The sequence below is a fragment of the Mandrillus leucophaeus genome, unplaced genomic scaffold, assembly GCF_000951045.1.
Source record: "Mandrillus leucophaeus isolate KB7577 unplaced genomic scaffold, Mleu.le_1.0 Scaffold456, whole genome shotgun sequence".
NCBI lineage: Eukaryota > Metazoa > Chordata > Mammalia > Primates > Cercopithecidae > Mandrillus > Mandrillus leucophaeus.
The window spans coordinates 58,190-68,781 of record NW_012104876.1 but is presented as its reverse complement, the minus strand read 5'-3'; the positions used below and the strand labels follow the sequence as shown (position 1 = coordinate 68,781).

The 10,592-nt window shown below is 46.4% G+C and overlaps 1 protein-coding gene across 10 annotated transcripts in view; it reads right to left on the bottom strand.

Annotated features, from left to right (window-relative positions):
• Window positions 1–273: 273 nt before the first annotated feature.
• FHL1 (four and a half LIM domains 1) overlaps window positions 274–10,592 on the bottom strand; it is a 49,609-nt gene continuing 39,290 nt past the window's right edge. For 3 of the 10 annotated variants that reach the window (XM_011994398.1, XM_011994396.1, XM_011994397.1), the window contains exons 2-7: window positions 5,073–5,254; window positions 4,463–4,637; window positions 3,692–3,861; window positions 3,010–3,196; window positions 2,193–2,392; window positions 276–1,753 (exon numbers count right to left, since the gene is read on the bottom strand). In XM_011994398.1, the coding sequence (XP_011849788.1) occupies window positions 1,670–1,753; window positions 2,193–2,392; window positions 3,010–3,196; window positions 3,692–3,861; window positions 4,463–4,637; window positions 5,073–5,228 (972 nt within the window). In that variant the 5' untranslated portion in view covers window positions 5,229–5,254 and the 3' untranslated portion in view covers window positions 276–1,669. Of the gene's footprint in view, window positions 1,754–2,192; window positions 2,393–3,009; window positions 3,197–3,691; window positions 3,862–4,462; window positions 4,638–5,072; window positions 5,255–6,721; window positions 6,945–10,592 lie in introns of those variants that run through there. The other 7 variants (XM_011994402.1, XM_011994399.1, XM_011994400.1 and 4 more) reach the window with 4 other exon arrangements.

The following is a 10,592-nucleotide window of genomic DNA, read 5'->3' as shown; positions in this document are numbered from 1 at the left end:
ATTCCCCCCCTAATTCCCTGGTCACATCAAACCAATTCATCCTTTTTCAGGGATGTGAAAATCTGGGAAATACTATTTTAGGTCAGAGTGGTTTCAGTTTTTATGTATTTGTCAATCAAATGTGGTTTTTACAGGTTTGTTTGTAATTCCTATGTTCCGTGCACCTGCACTGAACTGAGTATATCCTGGAAGGAAGATAAGTCATTTGGGTTTCTGGATTAGGAGTATCACCTTATAGCGAGTCCACCAGGCAGAATGAAAAGACAGGAGGCGGGTTATTCATATGCTGCTTTATTTCTGTAAGGATACACTGAAACGTTAGATGATAATAGCTAATGACAGAATGTAGAAATGAGGCATCAGCTTCTCTAACCACTCCTACAAGAATGTTAGTATGTATTGTCATTACATGTTTACTTTTGATATTGTCTCATTATACTATGTCATATAATAATGTAGAATACAGTAAGTAGGTGATCCTGCATTTCAGGTAAGCGGTAGGTGGAAATCCAGATTTCCTCTTGAGGAAAAGTCCTAGGAATCACAAGAGAAGGGACGTTGCAGTCCTCATTAACACATGGACAAAGAGCAGACAACTACTACTTTACAAGGGATTCAACTCGTCACTGTTGTGAAATGTCATATCCATGTTGATGGCAGGCCTGGCGCCTGCTCAACTCCCCCTCTAGAGTTTTGCGGTTACTTCTGTAGGATGAATTTCAACACTGCAGGAATATCTGAGGGGGCTAAAATATTTTCATGCAAGTTTCCAAACCCATAAACTATTTTGCTATCAATTAAAAATGTTAATTAAAAACAATAAAAAGGACAGCAGGGTTAGTTTTGTTAAGCTTCCAGAAGTATTCATTGTGACAATGTTCCTCTGAAACAGGCTCGTTTTCTCAGGTCTGCCTACACTTCCCAAATCACCTGCATGTTCCATGCTTTAAAGTAGGAACGCTCAGAAAACATGCCACACGGGGAAACCAAACGTTAGTACGGGGAAAGGTCAGTTTAGAATTACAGCTAAGTTCAAATGTTAATTTTCTGGAAATTCGTGTTAGTCATTTGAAAGCACAAAAGAACAGAAGGAAGGGCAGAGTTCTGATGAGGAAGTTAAACCATGCATGTCAGTAAGTTCTTTTCCTGCTCACAGAAGAGGGTGAGCAGTGAGTTGGAGCAGCCGCTGCAACTCTTGCATGTCGTGTGTCTACACGGTGGGTCCCAGCTGAGGCACAAGAGGCACCTCAGTGGGGGCTTTATCTCCTATGCTTCTTGCTTACATCACTAAGTGGCTAAATGATTAGCACTTTTCTGCTCTATGAGAAACATGCAGAAGAGTCAATCTACCTAAGTTTTCAATTTTAAATTGCAGTCAGACAGAAATTCACTTTGCTGCAGGGTTGCTTTTTACTAAATGCTAATATGATCACTGTGTGCCCTTATTTGAGTAATACTGTAAAATGGGATAAAAGACAGAAGGAGAACTTTAAAGAGGGGAAGGACCACTCTTCCCCTATTGATGGTATAGGGCAGAAAGTAAGGACACAAAGAACGAGATTCAAATGCCATTTTACAGGACAGGAGCCCCTGTCAGTTTACAGCTTTTTGGCACAGTCGGGGCAATACACTTGCTCCTGGTGGAAAACAAAGCGCTTGTTGGCCAGATTCACGGAGCATTTTTTGCAGTGGAAGCAGTAGTCGTGCCAGGATTGTCCTTCATAGGCCACCACACTGGAGCCTTTACCAAACCCTGGGGAAAAAAAAGAAAAAAAAAAAAAAAAAAGAAAGAAAACAAGAAAAACAGCTGAATGAATACAGGTGAGGAAGCCACGATTCAAAGAGATAAAATGACGACCTGCCCCACTCACAGACTGACAAGCACGCAAGAGCCAGTGTCTGCCTGGCTCCCAGACCCCCTCCTCCACTCCATCGTGCAGTCCCCCACGCCGCCATTGTTCCCCATGCCGCCGCAACCCTGCTATGGCTCTCAAAGACCTGAGAAGATGCCGGAGCCCGGCCAAGGGCTTCCCTGATGTAACGACCCCACACGTTCCCATGCCACCGCGCTATTGCCCTGTGACGCGCACCGACCTCCCAGCATAACCAGTTTCTTTGATTTAGGTCAGGGCCATGACATCAAAGTGGCCACCAGGAGGCAAACTTGGGCTGTTCGTAGGGTGTGCACTTACCGGGCCTCGAGGAGCTGCTAAGCTTCGATTTTTTCTATAAAGAACCACCACCCACGAGGGACAAGTCCTCTCTCCACCCGGATGCCTGCCCCGGAGGTTGGCGCTGGGAAACAGGGTGAGAGGCAAGCGTTTCCCGTGGCACACTGGGGGCTTCCTAGCTTTAGAGACTGGGTGGCTCACTCTTGACACAGTCCTTTTCCCTGAGGATGGCAAAAGTCTTCTCAAATGTACATTTCAAGGCTCCCCGGGAAGATGGGAAAATTGGAGGCAAGGGAAAGGGCCCAGGGCACGTGGATCGCGGCCGCGAGATGAGGAATGAAGTGATTAGCTTTGCTGATCGCAAAAACAAATAAACAGCAAACCAAAAAACAAAACAAAAAAAAAGAAACCCTGCCAACAGGCATCTCTGAACTAGCCTTCAAATATGGGGTATTACAATCCCAGATTATCACTCTTCGGCCTCCCTTCCCCCTTTCCCTTCCCCACCTCCCCCACCCCCCTTCTTTCTACCCTCCTCCCACCCCTCCCTGCAGAATCCCCCTGCAAAGTGGCAGTGCCTGCCGGTGTTGGCCGGCAGGTCTCAGGCTTGTGAACTTTCGGCATTGTTAGTCAACAGTCAGGAAGTGTTCTCTATTGCAAAGGCTAACCTGGCCTGGGGCCGAATCCAAACTCTTGGGGGGCCTTTGGGACCACAATAGCAGGGAAGAAGGGCATACTCTGGGGGCCTTTGTGGATGAAACCGACGACAGGAAAATGAGAGATGGTTACCATGCGCAAAACCTAGCCTGGCAGACTTAGCAAGGACTCTTTAGCCTACCAGTGATGGGGTTCTTGCATCCAGCACACTTCTTGGCCACAAAGTTCTTGTAGCAATCCACGCAGTAATACTGGTCCTCCACAGCGGTGAAACGCTGCCCAGCCAGCTTCTTAGAGCAGGTAACACACACAAAGCAATCGGCATGCCAGGGCTGATCCTGGTAAGTGATTCCTCCAGATGTGATGGCCTAGACCAGGGAGTGTAGCACCGGATTCAGATTCAACAACCATTTTGTTGAATGCCTACTGCGTGCCAGGCACTGTGCTGGGCGCTTTGGTATACAATATCTCATTTAATCTCCACAACGGCCATGGGAGGCAGGGGCTATTATTATCCCCACTTTACAGATGAAGACACCAAGGCTCGGAGAAAGTGAGCCCCTATGTGAGGTTACACAACCCCTTAGTGGTGGAGGCAGGCCTCTGGAGCCAGGGCTGCCCAGCTCAGCATGCCGTACGGGCTACCCACACCACCGGGCTGAGGATGCATACCGACAGCCTAAGACTTGGCTTCGGCACTGCTTCCTAATCCACGATCTCCTCATCTGTAAAACGGGAATAATAATTCCTACGTCACAGGGCTGTCATGAGGATGGAATGGGATAGTGTGTGTGGAAGTGCTCTGCAAACTGTCAAACACTTCTAGAAACAACGGTCAATGCAGAACTCCCTTGAAAGCATACCTTGTTGCACTTCACGCAATGCTTGGCAAACTTGGTCTCATGGCAAGTCACGCAGTAGAAGTCCTCCCCTTTAGGGAAGAAGCTTCCAGTCCCGATGACTTGCTTGCAGTTACTACAGGTGAAGCAGTCCTTGTGCCAGACGGTCCCCTTGTACTCCACGTTTTGATCTCCTGCAGGGGGAAGCAATTGGATAGCCCCACTGACAGGCTCTGCAGGGGGCTGCATCCACTCAGCTCCCCTCCCCAGGCCCTCCAGAGGTGAGGGGATGCAGGCCCTGCAGTTACTGGCCTCACACCTCCAACTAACCTACCTGTGTTCTACTTATGCTTGTGCCAACCCAGGATTTCTGTCATGGGTGGGGACCCCAGCATTATTGTTTTAGGATCCGGTGCCTGAATGCCCCACTCCCCCACCTCTATACCCTGCGTGCACTTAGACATTAAATCAGGGACTACATGGCCCAGAATGACACCCTGAGGAAGAAGCATGCTTTCATCACTTACTACGCCCAAATGAGAAAGCGCTACATACTGTTCACTTCATTCTCTTGCCACAGGCTGTTCTCGCCAGTGTTCTTTAGTCTCCGAGTGTGTGCGTGTGTGCGAGCATATATGTGTACGCATATATACGTGTATGTATATGTGTACATATATATGCTAATATCTCAAAGCAGCTCAGAGCAACGTTAGCCCCACCGTGTTAAGCAAGCCCACATCACGTCTGCCCTCAGGGCCTCCTCCCTGGGAACCCGGGGTGGGAAGGAGGCAGTACCTGCCACAATGGCCTTGAAGCACCCCTTGCACTTGGGGGAGTCCTCCCGAGTGGTGCACTTGTTGCACAGGATCTTGTTGTCCTTGGCCACAAAGGTCTCATTGGCCAAGGGGTGAAGGCACTTGGCACAGCGGAAGCAGGTGTCGTGCCAGAAGCGGTTCTTATAGTGCACCTCCTGGAAACCAAGCAGACAGGGTGGGCCACCATGAGGGGTGCTGGGGGTGGCAGCAGGAGCCCTCCCATAAGGCTGATTTCCCTGGGACTGACCACTGAGATGATACAGTCCCTTACACCTAGGGACTGCCCCACAGTGACTGTTCTTATGAGTGACAGGAGGGACGCTGAGATGAGGATAAAAATCTCACAATTCTTCAAATATTTAGAATGCAATCAGAAGAGCTGGCAATGGCCTTGTCACCCATCCAGTCAAGCCCCACATTAAACAGCTTGGGCCACTGTGGCCTGGGGAGTGGAGGAGGCTTCCTTGAGGCCTCAAGATGGCTGCAGTGATGCTGGGAAATCCTAACGGCCAGCTGCTGCTGCCATGATTGTGGGTAAAGGACACTCTGAAGCCCAGCCCTTCCCACTGGCACGTGGGGATGCCCATTACCTTGGAGTCCGCACCGATGGGCTTGCGGCATTCCACACAGGTGTTGGCACAGAACTTGTCAAAGCATTTCAGGCAGCAGTGGTGGCCATCCTTTTGCACATACTTCTTCCCCTGCAAGGGGTCCCTGCAGTAGTGGCAGTCAAACTTCTCCGCCATGGTGCCCACCTTATAGCTGGAGGGACCTGTGGGGGCAAGCAGGCAGGACAAATGACCACTGGAAATGCCCCAGCACCCTGAGCAGTGGCTCCCAGAGGCACCTGCGCAATGCTACCTTGGAGTCCATGGGTCTGGGGACCAGGACCCAGCTTTCCCTTCAGCCCAGCTGACGACCAGGCACCAAGACAACAGATACTTCACTGTGATTCCGGGAACAAAAGTGCCCCGCGGGGCCAGAAGGCCGATGGCTAGTGATTCCCTTGGGGAGATGGTAGAAGCCCCTGCTCAGATATACCAACTGTGCTGATTCACAAAAGACACGGAGTCGGGCAAGTGGAACAGAGCCTGTGTTGGCCGAGTCACCGGATAGGGGACAGGATGCTGGGAGGTATGGCTGAGCAGTCCTATTGTGCTATTGAGCAGTGACCCAATGGAGTGGAGGGGGTGTGATGGGGCAGGCAAGAAGCAGTTGTTTTATACAAAGGAAGAGTGTGGGGCAGAGGCTCAAAGGGGTACAGAAAAGCAGGAGCCCCGCCTGCAGGCAGCAGCTTCTCTAAGACCACCATGTGGTCATCAAGAAGCCTCTCGGCCCGCTTTCAGCTCTTCCTCCATCACTTTTTAGGGAGGGTAGTATTCTCTGGAGGCCTCCCATTCCTCCTATCTATAAAATTCTATTCATCAGAATAGAAACTGACAGCTCATTCTGTACCACACCAGGCACCTAAGCAATCCTTGTTAATTTGTTTAACGTGTTTAAATTTACTTGCAATCTAGCAGAAAAGTGTTAAATCCCTGAATAGATCCTAAAGAGTTTTGTCCAAGACAGTTTACTGACTTTTGAGGGCAGAGCAATATAGCGCAAGAGAGGACTTACATAAACGGCACTGTCAATTGGCACAGGCAAGTTTGGCAACCTTGAATTATTTGTCATAGTCACGGGTGGCTTTGTGACCAAAATCAAACCCCCGCTTGAGTCAAGCAAGTGAGAATCAATATGCTCACAGAAGTGTAACCAGTAGTACCATTTGGGATATTTGCTGTCTTAAAAATTATAATCTTAAAATAGAGTCTGGAAAAAATTATTCCAAGAATCCCTTCCACTCTCTCCGTATGAACAGCCCGTTTTCCCTCCCTGGTCCCCTCCCCGGCTGTGGCCCTAGACAACACGCCTGCAATCCCAAGCATTACTGAAGCACTCTGCGGCCCCCTTTGCCAAGGCATTTCCTATAGAATCCTGCCACCAAAAAGGTACCAAATATGAGTTTCTATTAGCTTTCAACTTCTTTAAACATATGCTAATTTGTTCCTCTCCCCCTGAAAAAGAAATTTACACGGGTAAATAGATAGCAATTATTTCATTTGCACAGGAAACACGAGAATTGAGACTATTTTCTAAAACTATCCACAAACATGGTTATTGTGCTAGCAAACATCCAGTGTAATTTAGAGAGAAAGAATGAGAGAAAATAAATGAGCAGTTGCCCGGTACTCACCGCAGCTCTTCTACTAACTGAAAGCCCCAAACTCTCACTTTGGGTTCCATTCCCAGGTTTTTTTTTTTTATACAAACACATGTCCAAGTTATTTGGATCCTGTTGCCATGAGCAACCAAACAGCAGAGAGTGAGCTAAGGAAACCACACCCTGGGTTTGAGAAGCCGCCTGGGCAAAGGCTGTTGAACTCTCACTCAGAACCAAGCCTCCAAACAAAGGAAATCAGGCCACTGGACGAGCCACAGGGCCTTCTGCCTCCTGCTGACACACAGACCCCCCTCATCTCCAAGGAGCTGGCAGATGAAGCAGATGAGTGACATTCTTGTGCAAGGACAGTTGCTTAGGACAGTTGTGTCACAATTAAGAGACTTAGCAAGACCAGAGAATGGTTCTTACTTGAACTTTTCTCTAAAAAGCAAACTGTGATATTCCTTTATATAATGGGTTAGAAACAAAAACTAGAAACGCAATGGACACAGGGTCTATCTCCTTGAACTATGTACTGTTTAGGTAAGGCAACTTTTAAACTGCTTTTAGCCTCTGTGTCTATAGAGAAAAGTACCTGTCACAGTGACAGCATATGGAAAATCACTCTCCTTAATCCATTCTTGCTGGTCTTTCCAGTATCACATAGAAGCCTCGTCTTAGCTTTGCCATACTGATAATATTGTGCCGTCAACAAAGACTTGCTTTCTTGTTAAGGGCTGAGTTAAGTTGAAAAACCAAATAAATCTCCAGTAACAGCAAGTGGCAAGAAATAAATTATCAGTTGCTCCTAAATGCCACTTGGCAGGAAAACAGAATTTGTAAGATTAGATAGCACTGGCTTCCTGCATGGCTAGTAACCATTGCTGGTTTAGCCTTTCAGAGACTATCTTCTGTACCATATTTGAAAATCCCTCATTCTCTCTTACCAAGGTCTCTCTATTTGGTATACAACTTTGAACCTACTCGTTTTAGTATCACTTGCTTTTGATACCTTTATCAGCAGAAATTGATTCCAAATATTTCTACGTTAAAGTACTATATAAAGTTCCACCTAAGGTGAGTCAAACCTCTTAGTATTTGAGTCCTAGCTTTATGGTAAAAAATATAGGTTAACTAGTGTCATACACAAAAGAAAAAACACTAGAAAACACAATGAATGCCATTTAGAAGTAGACGTTTTGAAGAGAAGAAAGACTGTATTATGGTTCAGAGTACCTGAGAGATCCTACCTGCCATGTTTTTCACACTTTAAAACCACACACTTTAAGAACTTTCATATTACCAGTGCGAAGTTCTTCATCGTTTAGTCTCATAGTTCTAGAACATGACTTGCTCAGAGTTCTAAGCATCCAGATGATAAAATAATCCACGACTCACCAGTGAAGACAGAAGTAACAAAGGGTGTTGAAAATGTCAGACAACGAAGTCACTGGCCACTGTATCATTCCTATAGTACATGGTCTTAAACCAAGCCAAAGGAAAATGAAATGAATCAACCCCCAGTTAACAGGATACATAAGAAGAGTTTCATCTCTTGGTATTTTTGAATCCTAGCTTTAGGCAAGATTTTTTCACTCTGTAGTTTGAAAACTCTAGGGTCACCTTCCACCTTAGATTCCCCACCATTGTATACTTTAACCTACAGTCTGTATCCAGATGGAGAATCATTTCAAAGGGCATATTCTTTTAGAATTGATTTCTACAATTCACTTGAGTCCTTTTAATGTGTGTGGAAACAATTAGTCAAGATAAAATAGGCACTTCTAGGAATGTTGGACTTGTTGCGTAATAGGTAAACAGGCTAGAAATACTTAAAGTATGTTAACAATGTCCATGTCAAATTCATGAACTTTCGTACTTGTTTTGCAATAAATCAAATTAAGTGGAATTCTGGGCAACCCGAATTAGCTTACGTCATGTACTTCTAAATTTATGATTATTTGTTACAAAACGATTTCAAACCCTCATGCACGCAGTGCACTCAGGATGAAGTTGGAGGAAATACTGATCACATCACAATTTTGTATAAAATATGAATGATGTGCTGATGTGCACAAGACCAAAACCACTCTAAAAAGTCAGCTTATAAATGACAATGCTGAGACACACGTGCAAAGATCCTGAGTGTGTGCTCCCTAAGAGTCTGAGCTACTGTCAAGCTTTGACTTCATGAGGAGAGAAAAGCTCGCACTTTCTTTTCTTTTTTTTTTTTTTTTTTTTTGAGACGGAGTCTCGCTCTGTCACCAGGCTGGAGTGCAGTGGCACAATCTCGGCTCACTGTAACCTCTGCCTCCTGGGTTCAAGTGATTCTCCTGCCTCAGCCTCCTGAGTAGCTGGAACTACAGGCAAGTGCCACTACACCCAGCTAATTTTTGTATTTTCAGTAGAGACGGGGTTTCACCATGTTGGCCAGGATGGTCTCAATCTCCTGACCTCGTGATCCACCCGCCTTGGCCTCCCAAAGTGCATTTACAGGCATGAGCCACCGCGCCCGGCCCAGCATGCACTTTCTTTTCTTTTGTTAGGAATGAGAGAATAGGGAAAAATAAAGATAACATTTTACCTCTTTGTTGTTGTTGTTGTTGAGACAGGGTCTCACTCTGTCACCCAGGCTGAAGTGCAGTGGTGCAGTCTTGGCTCACTGCAACCTCCACCTCCTGGGTTTAAGCAATTCTCCTACCTTAGCCTCCTGAGTAGCTAGGACTATAGGTGAATGCCACCACGCCTGGCTAATTTTTGTATTTTTAGTAGAGACAGGGTTTCGCCATGTCAGCCAGGCTGGTCTCGAACTCCTGACCTCAAGTGATCTGCCCACCTTGGCCTCCCAAATTGTTGGGATTGCAGGCGTGAGCCACTATGCCCGGCCAGCATTTTACCTCTTCTTTTGGGCTCTCTTTAACCTTACAGAATTACATGTACTTAGGCATTTATCTCTTAGGGAATAATTTTTTATCCCCTTAGCTGTTTCTAAGTACATGAAATGTGAAGGCTTTTAATCTTCGAAAACTTCTAGATACGTTTGCCTTGACCTATTGCTGTTATCTGGGAATGAGCGTGTCAGCCATCACTGAATGAAACATTTGCTACATATCATCACAATGCTTCTTCCCTTACCACCTGTCTTTGTGGAGGGCATGTTTGCCCTTGGGCAGCTCTTTGACTAATTTTAATGTCTCGGTGTAGCCCTCATCTGTACATAGTAGGGATGCTAGAGTAGGTATTAGATATGAGCAAGGCAAGAGAGGGCGCCCCCTGAACCAGGAATGTCAGGCAGCCATCAGGTGAAGGTCAGATGGTTGTTAAACTATCTCGCTCTAAAACAATAATTGGTTGCAGCTGGCACGAAGGAAACACGGTCCCTAACAGACAGAAACACCTGAAACTGATGATCAGCCGCGTCCCCATGAGATCTAAGGAGTTGGGTGAGTGGGCTCAAGCATGTGCACTAAGAGGCAAAATGGCGGCATTTAACTGGTGTAAGACCTACGTCTGGGAATGCTCCACTGCCAAGGGAAAAAAATCGCTTAAAGTAAGCATGCACACAACTTCAGTAAACACCACGCGCATGCGGCGCTTCCCAAGTGCTGGAGGGCCACTGGGCATGCAGACAGCCCACCCCAAGGGAAGAATTAGGAGAGAAGTAATATAACACCCGAATCATGCCAACATATAAAAGCCCAGGTCAAAGGTCAAACCACGCACTTGACTCTCTCAAGTAGCCTGCTTGGTCATCTTCCAAGTGTACTTTACTTTCATTCCTGCTCTAAAACTTTTTTTTTTTTTTTTTTTTTTTTTTTGGAATGGGGTCCCCCCTTTTCCCCCGGGCGGGGGGGAAAGGGGGTTTTTTTTTTTTTTTTTTTTTTTTTTTTTGAGATGGAGTCTC